General features: G+C 43.4%; 1 protein-coding gene across 1 annotated transcript in view; it reads left to right on the top strand.

Moving 5' to 3' along the window:
* The window catches only part of Ppm1h (protein phosphatase, Mg2+/Mn2+ dependent 1H), a 270,705-nt gene that overhangs the window by 127,491 nt on the left and 123,567 nt on the right, over positions 1 to 19,647 (top strand). The window contains exon 4 of the mRNA XM_046430626.2: positions 3,346 to 3,458. Coding sequence (XP_046286582.1) covers positions 3,346 to 3,458 — 113 coding nt within the window. The remainder of the gene's footprint in view (positions 1 to 3,345; positions 3,459 to 19,647) is intronic.

Raw genomic sequence — 19,647 nt, 5'->3', positions numbered from 1 at the left:
AAGCAGTATGGAGATTTCTTGGAAAGCTGGGAATGGAGCCACCATTTGACCCAGCTATTCCCCTTCTTGGTCTATTCCCTAAAGACCTAAAAAGAGCATGCTACAGGGACACTGCTACATCGATGTTCATAGCAGCACAATTCACAATAGCAAGACTGTGGAACCAACCTAGATGCCCTTCAATAGATGAATGGATAAAAAAAATGTGGCATTTATACACAATGGAGTATTACTCTGCATTAAAAAATGACAAAATCATAGAATTTACAGGGAAATGGATGGCATTAGAGCAGATTATGCTAAGTGAAACTAGCCAATCCCTAAAAAACAAATGCCAAATGTATTCTTTGATATAAGGAGAGTAACTAAGATCAGAGTAGGGACGAAGAGCATGAGAAGAAGATTAACATTAAACAGGGATGAGAGGTGGGAGGGAAAGGGAGAGAGAAGGGAAATTGCCTGGAAATGGAAGGAGACCCTCAGAGTTATGCAAAAGTACATACAAGAGGAAGTGAGGGGAAAGGGAAAAATAATACAAGGGGGACAAATGAATGTCAGTAGAGGGGGCAGAGAGAGAAGAGGGGAGGGGAGGGGAGGGGAGGGGGGATAGTAGAGGATAGGAAAGGCAGCAGAACACAACAGACACTAGTATGGCAATATGTAAATCAATGGATGTGTAACTGATGTGATTCTGCAATCTGTATATGGGGTAAAAATGGGAGCTCATAACCCACTTGAATCAAAGTGTGAAATATGATATATCAAGAACTATGTAATGTTTTGAACAGCCAACAATAAAAAATTTTTAAAAAAATGATTAAATGAGATGTCACCAACTATGACAGGTACTCCTATCAGTTTATCTTAGCATAATAAAACAAATGCTTTCTCATGTCGCTAGACATCTACTTATCCACACTCCATAGTCTTCTTCACTTTTTCAGATAGCAAAGGGGAGGAGGGTGCAGCTAGAGAGTGAGGTCAGCCTGCCTCCAGCTCCTCTTACTTGTTGCATATTTCCATCATTTATGACTGGGAAATGTCTAAAAATTTCTGAAAAGGGGTATTTCCCCTAAAAAGATGTGTAATTCCTGATAGTGATAGCTCTATTTTTCTTTGTTGACATATGATTGTTTAGATATAGTCATAAAAACATATTCTAGTCTTTCTCCTTTTCCCCCTTAATATACCTTTTCTTCATTTGGTTAGCAATCTCTAGGTTATAGCAATATCTCTATTTGTTTTCAAATAAATGTGGGCTATTATCTTCTCCTGAGTATTGTGTAGATAAACTCAGATTAGTAGTCTAAAAACCTTCAATTTTGCTCCATAGTTTACTATTTTAGAAATGGGTGCCCCAAGAAATAAACAAAATTAATATTTTATTAATATCTCCTCAATATTTCTTTAATGGTGAAAAACGCTCAAGTATTTTTATTTACAAACTAAGTTCTCGATATGTACATAGAATTCAAGTGCTATGTTAATTTTCACACATAAAATAAATGCTTTCAAAGCAAAAAAAAAAAAGTGCCCTGGTCCTAAATCTGCCAACAGCACCATCAAAAATCAGGCTGGGCTCCGTTCTTCTTGTAATGTTTTACCCAACCCTCAATTCCCCTCCCTCTGCCCCAACAGTGGTAGATAGCTTCAAGCTTGGTGTTCAGTGTATCTTCTCCACTCAACTTGAATTTTTCTGAGGACACAGAGCACTTAACTCTGGCCACTAACATAGAATTTCACAAAGACATCTTTTTTTTTTTTTTTACATTTATTAGTGTTTTATAGTTGTACATAATGATGGTATTTGTTGTTACAAATTCATGCGTGCACATGATATAACAGTATAATTTGGCCAATATCACTTCCCACCACTTCCCCCTCCCTCCCCTAGTCTCATTCCTCTACTGATTTCTCTTTGCTTTTCCTGAGATTCTCCCCACTGCCACTTTTCTTTTCCTTTTTTCCTCTGGTTTCCACATATGAGAGAAAAATAGGACCCTTGACCTTCTGGTTTGGCTTATTTCACTTAACATAATGGTCTCTAGTTCCACCCATTTTCCTGCAAATGACATAGTTTCATTTTTCTTTATGGCTACATAAAATTCCATTTGGTATGTATACCATATTTTCTTTGTCCATTCATCTGTTGATAGACACCTGGCTGGTTCCATAATTTGGCTATTGTGAATTGTGGTGCTATAAACATGGATATGCATGTGGTATGATATCACTGTGGTATGATGACTTTTATTCTTCAGGGTAAATACCAAGGCATGGTATAGCTGGGTCTTATGACAAAGGTATCTGTCTTGATGATGCACATTAAGTCAATAAAAATTTGGGTCTCGCTGGGAGAGGTGGTGCATGCCTGTTATCCCAGTGGCTTGGGAGGCTAAGCCAGGAAGATCATGAGTTCAAAGCCAGCCTCAGCAATGGCGAGGCACTCAGCAACTCAGTGAGACCCTGTCTCTAAATAAAATACAAAATTGGGCTGGGGATGTGACTCAGTGGCCGAATGCCCCTGAGTTCAATCCCCAGTACTTTAAAGAAAAAAAAAAAATGGGTCTTTTGTTAAGTTTCTTGGGGATGCCTCATTAAGTGGCAGATAATAAGGTTTTGGAGGAGAACCAGGTTGAAATCAGGTTTATAACCAGGTAAATATGAGCAGTCTACCCCTCTTCCCTGCATCTGAACAACAAGATTGGTAATAACGATCCTGGGGTTAAAATGAGGTGGTGCAGGTACAGTGCTCGGGGTGCTGCCCAATGTAGAGAAAGTTCTGGGTGAATGTTGGATGTTACTATTATGAGTGTGTCACCATTCTGAATTAGTAGCTGTGGGAAGAGGGAAAGTCAGATCAAAGTTCAGAAGCCTCTCTGTTTGATCTATAAGTCATGGGTTGACTCCTGCCTATGCTGAAGCTGCCTATCCAGCTGCACAGGAAACTAGTATTTTTTTGAGACTTTGGAGTTAAAAACACTAATCAGGTCCAAGTTCTTAGCACTCCAGCTTCTCTAATCCATATACTGCCGAGCAGCTCAGGCAGTCCATACAAAGATGCAAGCTTTCAGAAGCTGTGATATATTATGAGTGGCATTTATTCTTCTCATTTCTGAAGAATATTGTATCTGTTTGCCATCCTTTGTTTCCTGTCTCTGGTGTGCACATGGTCTAGTACAGATGCCCTCCCAGAAGTGCTCAATAGGTGGTAGGAAAGAGGATGTCCTTGTCCCTTCTTGAAGCATATCCAGACACATAGGTTTTTGTCCAGGGAATGAGAGGTAAGAAAGCCTTGGATACAACTTCCTCACAACCCAGCACTAACATTCTTTTCTTCTCCAGGACCTACAGATAGAACGAGAGAGAAGTTCATATAATATATCTGGTGGCTGCACGGCCCTCATTGTGGTCTGCCTCCTGGGGAAGCTGTATGTGGCAAACGCTGGGGACAGCAGGTAAGTGCATTCACTGTCTGATTCCTACCAAGTTCGAATGCCTTCTGATCGCTTTTATCTTTTCTTTAAAAATTAAACGATTACAGATAAAAATAATCCTGCTTGGATTCGGTATTAAGAAACCTACGTCGTAATAAAAATTCATTTAAGAACCATCAGATTGGAATTAAAGGTAGTCTTTTAGTTGTTCATCGTATATAGACCTGCAATTAGTTTACACCAGTAGTATTAAAATGTTATTTTGAATTCAGAACCTTATTTTCAATGAAAGGTTAGCAGAGGCAGAATATTTAAAGCAGAGAGGGGATTTGAATGGAGTGGGTACTTGGAAGAGGACCAGACCCGACTCCCAGCTGCCTACACTTCCCCATATGACTTCACACTGTCCCCTCCCTGAAGTTGCTCCCTTTATGCACATATTCTTAGAGGCTGCAGTCTCCTCTCTCCCAGGTTCAGGTAAAGGGAACTTTGGCCAAGAGATCATGTTTAACCCTACTTTATCCAGCACGGCCAGGGAAAATGATAAATGTGTGTTATAATTTTATTTTAAATAATGAGATGCTTCTTTACCTTTTAGTGCGAGGAATTTTAAAATTACAGACTTGGTGAAGAAAAATCTTCTACTATGTGTTATACACTTCTTCGCTTTTATAACAAAATAGGTGGCTATATAACAGGACCTTTTCCTAAAAACTCTTTATTCTGAAAATAACAAAAAATCGAAACACAGTGTCTTCAGAAGAGGAGCGGTTCACTGGTGAGGGCTGCAGTGGATTCTCTTGTTCCTCTAGGCCCCATGCCTCTGGTGAGCACCCCTGCTCACTCTGGCCCTTCTGGAGGGCTGACCCCCACCCCTTTCCCCTCCCCAGTCACCAGCTTGTTTCATTGCTACTATCTCTGTAGCCTGCAAAACCAGCCCCCTGGAGGATATCAGGAAAAGCACCCAGTTTTATTTCCATGGGCAAAACAGGAGACCGAGGCCTGAGGTGCCTCCATTCCTTCTAGTGTAGCATCCTTTCCCACTGAAGATCCCGGAGAACAGAGGACACAGAACTGCCAAGGCAACAGTGATTGGAGTTTGAAGATGGATTTTTAAAAATTTTTTTTATTTGTTCTTTTTAGTTATGCATGACAATAGAATATAATTGGGTAGGAGGGTACCAGGGATTGAACTTAAGGGCACTCAACCACTGAGCCACATCCTTAGCCCTATTTTTGTATTTTATATAGAGACAGGGTCTCACTGAGTTGCCATTGCTGAGGCTGGCTTTGAACTCACAATCCTCCTGCCTTAGCCTCTGGAGCCACTGGGATTACAGGCGGGCACCACTGCACCGGGCAATAGAATGTATTTTGACATATTATACATACACGGAATATAACTTCCCATTCTCGTGGTTGTACATGATGTGGAGTTAACAGGTCGTTTATTCATATATGAACACAGGAAAGTTATATCTGATTCATTCTACTGTCTTTCCTATTCTCATCCACCTTCTCTTCCCTTCATTCCCCTTTGTCTAATCCAAAGTACGTCTGTTTTCCCCACCCCCCTTATTGTGTGTTAGCATCTGCATATCAGAGAACATTTGACCTTTGGTTTTTTGGAATTGGCTTATTTCACTTAGCATGGTAGTGTCCAGTTCCATCCATTTCCTGGCAAATGCCATAATTTTTTTCATTTTTATGGGTGAGTAATATTCCATTGTATATATGTGCCATCTTCTCTTTATCCACTCATCTGTTGAAAGACACCTAGTGTCCTTCATTGATGTGGCCGCATAACTGTAGTATGCTGATTTTAAATCTTTGGGGTATATGCTGAGGAGTGGGATAACTGGGTCAAATGGTGGTTCCATTTCAAGTTTTCTGAGGAATCTCCCTACTTCTTTCTAGAGTGGTTGCACCTATTTGCAGTCCCAGCAGCAGTGTATGAATGTACCTTTTCCCCCACAAGGATGGATTTTTTGAAGGAACATTTATTTTAAAAGTATAAGTACATCTTCTATTTTACTGTGTAAGATAACTCAGGTTTCAGTGTAAACATTTGCCCAGTAAATGATAGAATATAGATGCTTTTTTCTCAAATTCTGTTCCCAGTGCCCAGGCATGGTTCTGACAGGAGACAGACTCCAATTCATTGCATCAATGAAGAAGTAAAAGGGAACTGGCCAGGAGTACGGAGGCCCCCAGGAAGAAGTTGGTCCCTCTAGGCCTGCAGAGACCGTATACACACTCACACAAAAATGCTATTCCAGAGCCCCAAGAGAGTAGGTGCCATTAATGAGGGGCCACGGGGCAGGAGCTACAGGAGAAATTAAGGAAATTCTTTCTTCCCACCCTCTCATCTCTTGCCTGGGCTTCCTATTCGTTGAGCCCAGCCTGGAAGCCAGCTGACAGGAAGTCCTAGGAGTGCCATTCATCGAGGTTGGCCTGCCTGGGTACAGACACAGACCAAGACTACATCTTCAAGATGGGGACAAAGGAAAATCATAGCATATCTGCCTCTCCTCCTTTCCTTCCCTGCCTGCCTCAGGGTTTAGCGGCTTCTGGACAGGAATCAGGAGCTTGTCAAACACACTGCAGGGCCGGACTCTGGCCTCTTGCTCAGTTCTGGATCATGACATCATTGGGAGAGAGATGAGCAGCAGAGGAGCAATTCCTTTCTGTTCCGACTAAACAGGACTAGATGGGTGACTCGGCAGCCATGCTCACGTCTGCCTCTTGCCTTCATGTCCAGTTCCATGTCTTTTAAAGTGAGTTTGCTTTCCTAGCAAACTGAGTACCTGCTCCCTGGCCACCTCCCACCCTGCCCACCCATGAGGAAGCACCTCTACCAACTGACCCCAGACTCGGAAGTTAACTTCCAAGCCCAGATATTTTTATGTTAGAATATCCGCCTTCTAACTCCTGCCAGGTACAGTGGCACACACCTGTAATCCCAGTCGTTCAGGAGGCTGAGGCAGGAGGATCACAAGTTCAAGGCAGCCTCAGAAACTTAGTGAGGACCCAAGCAACTTAATGAGACCCTCTCTCCAAATAAAACATTTTAAAAAGGGCTGGAGATATGGCTCCATGCTTAAGTGCCCCTGGGTTCAATCCCTGTATTAAAAAAAAAAAAAAAAAGACTTAATTTCTCCCCAGTGCCTTTTCCTCATTTTTATACAAGTTTTCCATCAAAGGTCCACACTGCCTACCAGAGACACTTGCCTAGCCATGGTTTCTATGTCCCAGAAGTTCCAGCCCTGGCCCTCCTATCCTGTGTTCATCTCCTGGGCTCTTGCCCCCACCCCATCCTTTTTTTTTCCTTGAGAGTGATTTTCCACACCAGACCTGGATTTCCTTATCTATACAGGTGGTTGTATTGGGCCAGATAACTTCTAAGATTTCTGGCATTCTGAAGATTATCCTGTGGAAGTGACACTTATGGAAAGTAATTTAATGTACAGACACAGGCCAAGACTACATCTTCAAGATGGGGACAAAGGAAAAATCATAGCACATCTGCCTCTCCTCCTTTCCTTCACTGCCCGCTTCAGGGTTTAAGCAGCTTCTGGACAGGAATCAGGAACTTGTCAAACATACTGCAGGGCCGGACTCTGGCCTCTTGCTCAGTTCTGGATCATGACATCATTGGGAGAGAGAGGTTGGTCTCTACAGCAAGTGTTTCTTAAGGGTCAGTTTTTGGAATTTTAACTAAGGACCCTGTTTTCTAAGTGTTTATGAAAGTATGATTTTTTTTTCTTTTTTTTTTTTTTAGTGGGGGTGGTGCTAGAGATCATGCATGCTGCTCAAGCACTCTACCGCTGAGCTGCACCCACCCTACATTTATTTCCAATAATTTTAAAACCTAACAAATGCTTTTTTTCCTTAATAAAGCTGTAAAGCATAAAATAAAAATCAACCTATGATAATATAGTACCTCTAAACCCTAATAAGCTTAATTTCATTTGTAGTATTCAGGCCCCCATATCCAGATAGGAATTTGGGATTTTATAGTTAATTGGTTGTCACACGTGGGTCATAGTTCATATAGAAGCATAAACAATATAAATTGGCATTTGTATGTTCTATCAACATTTCTATGTTCTATCAATCATTGATAGTGAAATTGCAGTTTGAGATGAAACTCAGTTCTCTACTTCTGCTGGCAGATAGGTGGGGTCTGTGTAAGCTGCAGGCCTCTGCAGCCAAAAAAGCCTATTTTAGTGTTAGCAGCGAATCAAGGCAGGGAGTGCCCACTGGCATCAGCTACAAAGGTCACAGCTAGAAAAGTGGATTCTTCTCCACTATTATTGATTGGCATATTGCAGCTTTTAGTGACAGGCTATGCCCTCCAGTGTTGCAGCAAACCCTAGCAACTTGATGCCAATTTCTTTCTGGTTTTTTGTCTCACGAATTCAAAGAATATAAACCATAGGCAATAATGGAGGGCACAAGTGAAAGGATTTATTTAGGTGAGAAGAAAAGAGAGACAACTCCCACAGGGTGAGAGGGTATCTGATAGCAGTATGCCACTTAAATAATAGTCTAGGTGCATATATAGCTTCTGGATATGGGACATTGATCAAAATCCATGTTAGACAGATGTTGGAAAAGTACCGAGGCTATTGGTCAAAATCCATACTAAGTAAGTATTAGAAAATCATTAAGGCTCTTGGTTAGCCCTTGAGTCTATAGACTTTACTCAGGTCTATCCCACTCCCTATTCCCATAACTTTAGGACAAAGGAGTTGGCTGGAATATTTGGAATGTTCCTAAAGGTTGACCTCATGAAGTGGCCTTTACATTGAAAAACACACACACACTAATTGAGGCCCATTAACTATCCTATGTAATTCATTAGGACACTTACTCATTAGAGTGCTAGTTACAGCTTTTTTTATAAACCATAGACACTTTGTATCATTTTATACAATGATAGGATCATTGCCTACTTTATATACTAATGATATACTGTAAATAATTGAATTTTTAAAAATATTCACTTATTTCCAAGAGAGAACAACCTAAGTGAACTTTTTCATATCTATAGAAATGTAGTTCTATTATCACCTAAGGACAAGCAGTCCAGGAATTCAAGAGTTTAGTTTAAACATGATTAGAGCTGACAGATTCTGGTAACAGGGCCCTGATTAATGAAGTGCTAATTTATTTTTTAATTTCTAGATATTAGCTGTCATATGTTTACTTTAGACCATGACAGTTTTGAGAGTGAAAATAAATCTTTGTTGTATGTTCATTGCCCTATAATTATTCACATTCAGAAAATGGGGAAGTTTTGCATTGTCTTGATTTGGAGGCCACCAGTGGTCAAGAACTAAGTCCTAAACCACTTAGCTGTATATTTACCATCAGGCATATGTGTGTTCAGGGGTTGTCTTCAGAAAATGCTGCCTGATGCTGTTTGTAGCTTACTGGTGTTTGAGTCGGTGGCCATCCTCTGTGTAAAGTGGTCCACACTGGTGCGGGTGACAGCCTCAGAGGTCTGATCTGCAGCCAAAGACAGACTTCCGAGAGCTAACCAGCCATAGAGACGCATGCAGTCACTGCATGTTGCTCACCAGTTGCTTTATTTTTTCCCAGGCAAAGGCAGCCAATTCAATACCTAGCAATCTTAAGGGACTAGGAAAGAAGCAGATGGTGGGTGGATTTTCACTTCAAGCAAAAATGAACTAGTAGCATGCAAATGTCATGCAAAGCAATATGCAAACTATCACCCATTGTGTTTTGAGTCATCAGCTCCTTAGGGCGCTGAGTGTTTTTCAGTTTAGGAAGGTGCTTTGGCTCCATTTTAGACGATTTCATTTTATTTCTAGAGAACTAAGGCACTGAGGAAGCTAAGCCATTACCACTTGTTTCAAACAATGTCTGAAGGTTTGGCAACTGAGACGAGGTGAGCTCATTCAGATTAAAGGAAACCATTTAAAATTTGTTAAATTCTTAATTCCATTCTTGTGAGAATTACAGTAACAGCAATAATAAGATAGCTAGTAAATGCTAGGCACATACTAAATACTGTAATAGATCGTATTTAATAAGAAGACCTTGCTAATATTAGATAAATACTGTTCGTGAAAAATACACGAAGACACAGCAAGGTGAAGCAACTTGCTCAAAGTCCCCCAGCTACTGAGGAGCAAGGCTTCCATCTAGCCCAGGAGTGGGAGTCAAAAATCCTATGTCCTCAAACTCTTTGCCACACCTCAGGATCTCCCATCCATGCCAAGATTTGGGATTTTGTGTGTTTCTCATTTTAACATTTGTAAAGCAAGAATTTCTAATTAACATCTTACCTCCCTGCTTATTTGTACGTAAACTCATGACATACTATATTCCATGGCATCTTAGATTTTACCTAAAATGGATTATGGAGTGTAGGTACATGGAGAGCTACGTGTAGCGGCTATTTGAAATGCATTTCAGTCATCAAGCAAATAAGGTTGGAGAGATCCAGCTCATTCACTTATTGTATAGGAAAAGGTATTTTCCCAAAGTGAGGGCTGCCATTTCCTTCCAAGGGTCCCAAAGTTTTGAGACCATTTGAAGTGTTGTTTCCATTTTCATAATGATGCATTGGAAGTAACATACAGATCTTCTGATAACTCTTCTATCAGTGGTCACTGCCATGAAGTCAAACCCTTCATTTAGTTGTATGACTTTTTCCCTATTCTGGTCGCAGTGGTGTAAGCCTGTAATCCCAGCAACTCAGGAGGCTGAGGCAGGAGGATTTCAAGTTCAAAGTCAGTCTGCCTGGGCAACTTAGCAAGACCTTGTCTCTAAATAAGAAATTAAAAAAGGTTGCAGATGTAGCTCAGTGGTAAAGTGCCTCTGGGTTCTATCCCCAGTACCCCAATATTAATTGTTATTATTAATAATTATTTAATAATAACTATTTTTTATTATTGCTGTAATTATTATTAATATAATATGAGCCCATGGAGTCTTGAGAATACAAAGTCATCTTCATGGCTTGAAAAGTTGGGGAGGTAAATGTGTTTGTTCATTAACTATGTTCAACAAGACTGAACAAGCCTTCCATGAATTGTTTAAATGAACCCTGTGAGTCCATCCAGGATGGTTTTCTTTCATTTCTCTTTCACTCATTCTTAGTTTTCCAGTAAGACCCCATTTTAAGTTGAAGCCTTTCTGTATTAGGTGAGAGATGAATTCCTATTGGCAAGTCTGAATTTTCTTGAGGATAGGAGTGAGATATTAAACAAGACTTATACAATTCTAAATTCAAAACCACTTACACATCTGTGGTGTCTTCTCTCCCAAGCTTCTCCCCTTTGTTGGTGAAAAGATAATGAAACGTTATATAACTGCCTCCAAACCCAAGAGAATGTAAAGAACTGTTCATTCCTTCTTATGTTGGCGATTTCACCAATGTCCATTACAGAACCTTCCTGAAGCTCCTCATTGCTCATAAGTGGTTCATCTATTCATCCCTGCCAGTCAGCTACCTCTTTGATAGTAGCCTTCCTCTGAGTTCAGAAATATATTTGATCTTCTTCCATTGACTACATTAAATTCACTACACCTCTCACTTTCTTTGACATGTATCTGAAAAATAGCATGCAGAGGTACCAAATTAACCAACCGGTCTCCACTGTGAAAGTTAAATTGCTGTTTCAGCCTTTTTCTGTACCGCCCTCATCTTTTTTGAATGCCTCTTACATGATCCCTTAGCTGTGCCCGTGCTCGTAGAAGGGACTGGCAGAAAGAAAATAATATTGTCAAATGATCACAAATACATGCAGAGTCCTGGAGACCAGGTGACGGCCCCAAACAATCTCTTCTTTTCCTGTCAAGCCACTCACTGTCTATACTGAGGGCACCTGAGAGCCCCCTTCTCTCTGGACTTCCTCCTGATCTCCTACCTTGGATATTTTCACCCCTTGCTCTGAGCAGCATGTGTTGGAACAAGTCCTCCCAGTGATTCTGATACATTCTCAAGTTTAAGAATCACTGCTCTATAGTCTACCTCCTGGGCATCTGAGAGAGCCAGGAAGGATCTAGTAGGTCCTCAGGATTTAAAAATTATAGCTGTTCCAAGCCTGAGGCTACCATCAGTCTCAGCTATTGGTGCTATAGCTGGACATCGCACTGCAGGGGAGCTGAAGCCCACAGGTCCAGTCCACAGTGTGCCTCTGTGGTGGGGTGGGGGACTGCCTACACCTCTGTCTTGTGGCTGTGTCTTTTTTTTTCTTCCAGTAGTATTCAGGAATGTTGGCCCTGCCTGCCACCACCACCAGGGATTGAACTCAGAGGCACTTGACCACTGAGCCACATCCCCAGCCCTATTTTGCATTTTATTTAGATACAGTGTCTCACTGAGTTGCTTAGCACCTCGCCATTGCTGAGGCTGGCTTTGAACTCATGATTCTCTTGTCTCAGCCTCCCCAGCTGCTGGGATTATAGGCATGCTCCATGGCACCCAGTGGCCCTGTTCCTTTGAAAAGTGGGATTTGGGGGTGAGAATTCTTGCATGATCTAGCTCCTATCTCCCCTATCTACTGCTGGGAGTAGAGCCAGACTGTGGCACTATTCTACCCCAGCTGAGCCTCATCTGGAATGGGTCAGACATGATCCATGTAAACTTTTAGTCCCTTATTGTGGAGCCCTTAGGAAGTGGAGCTATGGCTCTTGTCCCCACCCCAACCCCTCCACTTCCCTTTTCTCCTAGCCCAATGAGAGGCTGAGCTGGAAAGTCTTGTGGAATTGGTGTAAAAGTGCAGGACTCGCACTTAGAAATGCCAGCATGTGGCTGTTGTGATCAGATTAGTGATCTTTTCTGTCCCTGAGTGCCAGAAGAGGGTAAAACAATACATCAGAGTCAGGAGGGAACTTTCTAGTGGAAGACCCCAAGGCTCTATCTTTGATCCACTCCAGTCCGCTAAGATAAAGACTCTCAGGGCCACATCACCTGGTTTGCAGATGATGTGAAACCCAGTAAGATGAAGTAGTGAACCTCAAAGAGACCCCACTTCCCCAGAGTGTGGGCTAAACCTAACCAGATAAAACTTTCTTTACCAGGGGAACCAGGTATAACTCCTATTGCAAAGAAAGTAAAAATATCAGGACGTGAGAGATAGATTATCAGTACCTTTTTAAAATAAAATGTGTTCAGGCAGATATTAAATTCCATGTGGTCAGCAATGTGAGGTAGATCCAGATCCCTTCAATCAGACGCTGCAGTATTTGAGACACAAGGCAAATCCTAGCTAGGGTGTCGATTGGCTCACTTTGTTGCAAGAACTGTTTCCAGTTTCTAGGACTTTAATAACGACTCACTAATCCTTGCTCCAACCCTTTTGGGGAGTACTATTTATTAGTCTCCTGACCCCTTAGTCCTTTTGTAGGTGACACAAATCAACCCTTTTGAATAAAACTGAAACCTTCAAAGAAGCTGAAGTGGTGAGATTTGGAGCCACATTTGGAGAGACAAGGAAGATTCACAACAGCTAGAATGACAAGATGAGTTTTATTGATGTAAAAGATAACTTCAGGTGTTGAGCAGTGAAGTTGGCTCCCTGTGAGTCTGGGACAGAGGTGACAGTGCAGGAAACGGCAGTGTTGACAGGAGGGACTCTGGACTTGCTGCCTTGGTTGAATCCTGGCTCTGCCACTGTTGGCTTTGTGGGACCTTGGGCCTGTGCCAAGTTTTCAGGACCTGTTTTGTCAGCTGTAAGTGGAGTTGAAGGCAGTGCCCACCTTGCAGCTGAGAAAAGCCCTTAGCACGGGGTCAAGTCCACAGTGATGGCAGGCTGCTATTATTATGGTCATATTCATCAGGAGAGCCAACCAGAGAGGGAGCAAGCTGCCAAAGAACCCAGTGGATTCTCTCTTTATGAAAATAATTGTGCATCAACCGTGGGAGCTCCTATCTAGAATGTACTCAGTAATTGGATTTTTCAAGATCCTTATGCAGCACTACATTTCCATGACTTTGAGGATCTTAAAAAAATTTGTGACTATTTTCATTTTGCTTTCTTGTTATAAGAGTTTAATGATCTCTGAATTCAGCAGAGATACACATGTCCCCTGCTGTAAGCTGCTGTATCAGGTAGGCTGACTATGGAAATCATAGACCCCAAACTTCACTGGCCTAAGAAAAGCAGTGGCTTTGTGTCATGCAGGCTGAAAGAGGCTCTGTTAATATTTAACACTTGGCTTCCATTGGCTCTGGGCATATCTCCATCTAGTCAAGGGAAAGAGAGCATGGAGGAGCACACAGGGAACCGTTTAATTGACCAGGCCTGGAAGAGGCACATACCCCTTCTGCATGTGTTCTGTTAGCTAGAATCCAGTTGTATGGCTATACTGAGAAGCAAGAAAGGCTGCCGGGAAATGTCATCTAAGTTGTATTCCCAGGCCCAAGAGAATTGATTTTGGCACACAATTAGCCGTTTGGGCCACCCGTGGGCATTAGGAGGGGAATTCATGAGGTTCAGTTAGTAATGGTGTCTTCATTCATTATTGATACATTTTATCCCATTGTTCCAATGAAGCGACAATAGGGATGTCACTATCTTTTCTAAAGCCCAAACACCGTTAGCTCTTTTGTTACTTTAATTTTGTCACGGTTCATTTTAGAAGAGAGATCAGTTCAGCTTCCAACTGTCAAAGACAGTGAAGAAAGAGTGAACTTGCTATGATCTACTTTCATGTTTGAGAAGAGCACATGTCACTAATGGAAAAACCTCCAAGTAGACTGCATGCCAAATATTTGTCTTTAGAAAGTTCATCATAGAAAGCAATACTCATTTCATGCTCAAAGAAGAAAAATTACATTAACTAGGTAGGATTACTGATGCTTAACAACTTCGGTTCTTTTAAGATGATTTTTAGCTTGTCATGTTATATTCAAGAGATTTTTAAATGACATACAAGTTCAGCTGTATAGTTTAGTCAGTGATGTGCTCTCAAACTATTTTTCAGGATTTTTTTTTATTTGAACTCATTTCTTCTTCTTGATGTGATCCTTAATAGGGTTGAAGTAACTACTATAAATGGACCGTTTATAAATATGCCTTAATCCATCTAATATTTATTTATGACGAATTTGTTCAATTCTTTGTGCATTTGTTAGGAACCCCAATGTGAAGAAAAGATATAAATTGAGTAAAATGTCATGTTAGTGTTACCGTCTACAGATGCCAGGTTCATATTCTCCATTCAGCAAAAAATGGAAGAATAAGACAGAGATACGAAGCAGGTTTATTGCAAAAGTGATAGACTCTCTGAAGAGAAGGAGCCCCAGAACTGGGAATCCAGTGGGGAAGTTTTGGCCTGTTATTTTTATGATCTCTGGAATTTCTTCCTTTCCTTATCTCCTCTCCTGTCCTCACGCTCCTCACTATTATTGATTGGTGACCCCTCTGTCCACACCACTGTTTTAGTTTATCCATTGGGTCCCCCTCTTAGGAGCACAAGAATGGAAGCGTCTGTCTGATTGGGTCTCCTGCTTGTGTCCACAAGCACTTTTGTCAGGCAGGAAGTTGACCTCCTTAGGAGACCCTCTCCATGTTCCTTTTCTGTGGCGCTGCCCCCAACCTCCTCACTCACCATCTTGCCCTAGTTGCTTAGGCTCTTCTATATCTCCCTCAGGAGGAGTAGGATTCAACAAATATTTATTTGGATGCATTGGCCAGGGATGTTCTGCTGATCAGTGTACTGGGGCACCTACTTCAAACGAGGCAGACGGGGTCCCCATCTTTTTGTACTGACAGCCCAGGAAGTCAGGCAGGCAGAAATACATTTACAATGCAGTATAGTGAGTAGATGCAGGTGTTTTGGGTGACAGATGGAGCACTGGACTTTAATGAAGACTGCCTTGGGCTGGGAAAAAGCTCAAGCATGTATGTAATTGGGTTCTTTGTCCTTGGTACTAGCAATGATGATACACTGCATCAACAAGATTGCTTCACAAGTCAGAATCCAATGTAATGGGGTCTCACATATGGACCCCTGGCTTTATTATTCCAGTGCTGTTGTGGTTATGAATAGCATTGGGAAGGTTTTTTGGCACTTAGAGGTCATTTTGTGGTACAAATACTTTTGATGGGACCATACTTTTTTTTTTGTAAAATGTCACCCTCATTATGCTGTCATCAGCAGAAAAGGGAACATGGAGGTCATTCCTATTTTATGATAGTCACTAGATTGTCCTCACTGGTGTGCAGTCTGCGGTTATCAGGTGAGTGGTTTGTCCTGTGAAATTAACTGGACAACATGAGTATTGAACTTTCAGCATGGTGCTCTTGTATGTGAACAAGTCAATAAACTCCAGGGCCAAATGCATTTTAGCTGCTAGTGGCAAGAAGTGAGGAAGGAAGGTATCACCTTTTGGAAGTGAACCAGCATTGTGGGGATGCAGTGTGGTAAAGTGGGACAAGTCCTGCAAGTGCTACAGTCTGAAAGAGCTAGCCCTCACTCCTACAGAAAATACCTCGCGGCCGCCCCCTCCCCCTGCACCGGCAAGGTAGAGGGAACTGTGACCACGCACAGAGCAGGCCCAGCGGCCTGCTGAGGTGCAGAGCCACCCCCCATCCCCCGCGCCTGCCAGGTGACCACCGACAGAAAAGGCCCAGTGGCCCGCGGTGGGACAGAGCTTCCAATCACTCCTGCAAGGTAGGCGGGCCTGCGACCCACCGGCAGAAGAGGAGCAGCGACCTGCTGAGAGGCAGAGCCGCCCCCTCCCCCTGCACCGGCAAGGTAGAGGGAACTGTGACCACGCACAGAGCAGGCCCAGCGGCCTGCTGAGGGGCAGAGCCGCCCCCCACCACCCGCGCCTGCCAGGTAGGTGGAACGGTGACCACCGACAGAAAAGGCCCAGTGGCCCGCGGCGGGACAGAGCTTCCAATCACTCCTGCAAGGTAGGCGGGCCTGCGACCCACCGGCAGAAGAGGAGCAGCGGCCTGCTGAGAGGCAGAGCCGCCCCCTCCCCCTGCACCGGCAAGGTAGAGGGAACTGTGACCACGCACAGAGCAGGCCCAGGGGCCTGCTGGGGGGCAGAGCCGCCCCCCACCCCCCGCGCCTGCCAGGTAGGTGGAACTGTGACCACGGACAGAAAAGGCCCAGTGGCCCACGGCGGGACAGAGCTTCCAATCACTCCTGCAAGGTAGGCGGGCCTGCGACCCACCGGCAGAAGAGGAGCAGCGGCCTGCTGAGAGGCAGAGCCGCCCCCTCCCCCTGCGCCGGCAAGGTAGAGGGAACTGTGACCACCCACAGAACAGGCCCAGCGGCCTGCTGAGGGGCAGAGCCGCCCCCCACCCCCTGCGCCTCTCAGGTAGGCGAAATTGTGACCACTGACAGAAAAGGCCCAGTGGCCCGCGGAGTGGCAGAGCTTCCAATCACTCCTGCAAGGTAGGCGGGCCTGCGACCCACCGGCAGAAGAGGAGCAGCGGCCTGCTGAGAGGCAGAGCCGCCCCCACCCCCCGCGCCTGCAAGGTAGACGGAACTGTGACCACCATCAGAACAGGCCAGACCTGCAACCGAGAGACAGAACAGGCCCAGGGGCCTGAGGAAGGGTAGAGCCGCCCCCCTCCCCCGCGCCTGCAAGGTAGGCGGACCTGCGACCCACTGGCAGTACAGCCCCAGAGGCCTGCAGAGGGGCAGTGCCGCTGCCTGCGCCTGCAAAGTAGACAGAACTGTGACCACCGACAGAACAAGCCTAGTGGCCCGCAGAGGGACAGAGCCGCCGCCCGCGCCTGCGAGGGAGACTTTGCAACTATACAAGACCAATATAAATATATAGGGGGAAAATTCAATAGCACAACAGTTTCACCAAGTAGAAAGGAACGCGAACAGTATGAAGAGACAAGGAAAGAAAGGACCACAAGCATTGCAGGTCAACTCAACGTTAGAAGAGGTAATAGCTGCAGCAGATGGAATGTCAGATAAAGAATTCAGGATATACATGCTTCAGATGATCTGGAGTCTCAAGGAAGACATCAGACAGCAAAATCAGACAATGAAAGATCACTTCAACAATGAATTACATAAACAAATCCAAGAAGCTAAAGATCAACTATACAGGAAATAGAGGTTATAGAAAATACCTTGCCTTCCACTCTGTGGAAGAAGCTGGTTTCTGCTCTTCAGGGTTGCCATTCAGGCTAGAGATAGTATGCATGAAGCCCATGCCAGGTACTGTCAGGTGGGGAACATAGCCATGAACAAACCCCCTGCCCTTATAGACCATTCTAGAATGGTAGATAATAAGCAAGGCATATAAGTGACATGTTGGGTATAGTAGATGGTGATGGTTTCTAAAGAGAAAAATAGAACAAGGGACTTAGTAGTCAGGTAGGGGCTGCAGTTTCAGATGGGGCACGGAGGGAGGGCATCCCCCATGGAGGGAGTGACGGAGTAAAGCTCTGAAGGATGCGAGGCAGGAGCCGAGCTGGTGTCTGGGGAGAAGCCTTCTGGCAGATGAAATACCAAAGGCCTTGAACCAGGAATGGACCTTTTATAGTTGAAGACTAGAAAGAAACAGACCAAATAAAGAAAGTAGAGGTGAGGGAGGTATGGCCACATGTAAGTCAATGAGTTAATTCAATTCAAAATATACTTGCAGCTGGGTGTAGCACATGCCTATAATCCTAGCCACTCAGGAGGTTGAGGCAGGAGGATGACAAGTTTGAGGCCAACCTTGGCAACTTAGCAAGACCCTGTCTCAAAAGTAAATTAATAAATCAAAAGGGCTAGGGATATAGCTCAGTGGTAGGGCAGTTCTGAATTTAATTTGCAGTATCCCCTTCCCGCCCCCCAAAAACCCCCCAAATTTGCATGTTTATTGAGTGCCAGGCACTGTTCTGGGAACTAGAGACATAATAATAAAGACCAAAATCTTGCTCTTCTGGAGCTTACATTTTAGTGGGTATGTGAGGGAGACTCAAAATAAATAAGTAAAGCACTAATTCATGTAAAATCATTAAACATTACAAAAGAATTGGATACATTTAAAATGTTTGTATAAGTACCTCTCTGCTGAATGGAAAGTGCTTAATAAGTTGTAGTTAGTAATGGTGATTAACAATTTTATTATTACTGCTGTTGCCACTACTAGAAATAGTGAGGTTTGACACTTTAATATATCTCAGTTTATAATGCAAAATAAAATCAAATTTGCATCATGGTCTAGAGGGCTTGAAATGAAAAGGGCAACATGAACTATGGGTACAGGTGTGTGTATGAACTTTTCAGATTGTATTCTCAATTGCTTCCAGACTCCAGTGCAGAGTGTAACTCATCTTAGCCACTGATATTGCTGCCCAATATTAGTGCTGGACCCTAGCACTGTATTCTGACTAGATTGGTTCTGGACAACATGCTGAATTCAAGTCAGCACATTCTATAGGACCACGAATGCACACACAGCATGTGTCTATGTCTCCAGATAGCTTACAGGGATAATTTAGTTGCTTTGGGGCACCCTGGGCGACCCGTAATATTCTCTCCTGCTCTCAAGTTTAGTGAATTTTCTTTTTTTTTTAACCTAGTGTTTTGGCAAGCAGTGTTTGTCTCTAAGTAACGCAGAAAAAAAGTTCCTTTTCAGCAAAGCCCTTTAAAAAGCCTCTGGGCTCTCCGGCATTTGACAAACACACAAGTTTTGTTGTTGTTGTTGTTGTTGTTGTTTTCCTTCTCTTTCTTGCAAGACCGAGCTGTGAAGTCAGCTGTGAAGTCAAGGTCACTGCTGCCCAGGAAGCTCAGCTGCACAAGAAGCCCACAGCCCCGGAGCCGCCCCTGGCGCTCCGTGCTGGACTGAGCTCTGCCACCCAGCTCCTGGACCCTTGCCTTTCTCTTCCAGTGGCATCCCAGAATAAAGAGGCATTTGAAGTTGCAGAGCAGAGACTCTTTCCCTTCCCTGGGCCACCAGGCCTGCCTGCAAAATTGGATTCAGGCAATTAATTTTCACGCTGATTCATCTCTCTTCTTGCTTTTCAATCCTGTTTTTCTGCTTTTCTGTGTCAAAGTTTTTGTATAGCTGGCCTTTTTTCCCTGCCTCTCTCAGTCATGTTCTTTATGATTTTGAGGTAGCAGGTCATAATTGCCACCAATATTTCGAAGAGATGTGGTCCCTTTTCCAAATGGACTATTTCATTCCTCAGTGTGAGTAGGTAGTCTTAAAAGTGGCTAGACTGTATTACATATATGCAGACCCTTTATTTAAATGGAATCT

The sequence above is a fragment of the Marmota monax genome, unplaced genomic scaffold (assembly GCF_021218885.2).
Source record: "Marmota monax isolate L192 unplaced genomic scaffold, Marmota_monax_Labrador192_F-V1.1 WCK01_AAM20220418_F8-fsc00056, whole genome shotgun sequence".
Classification (NCBI taxonomy): domain Eukaryota; kingdom Metazoa; phylum Chordata; class Mammalia; order Rodentia; family Sciuridae; genus Marmota; species Marmota monax.
Note: the sequence above shows the minus strand (reverse complement) of the source record. Positions and strands in the feature narration are given on the sequence as shown.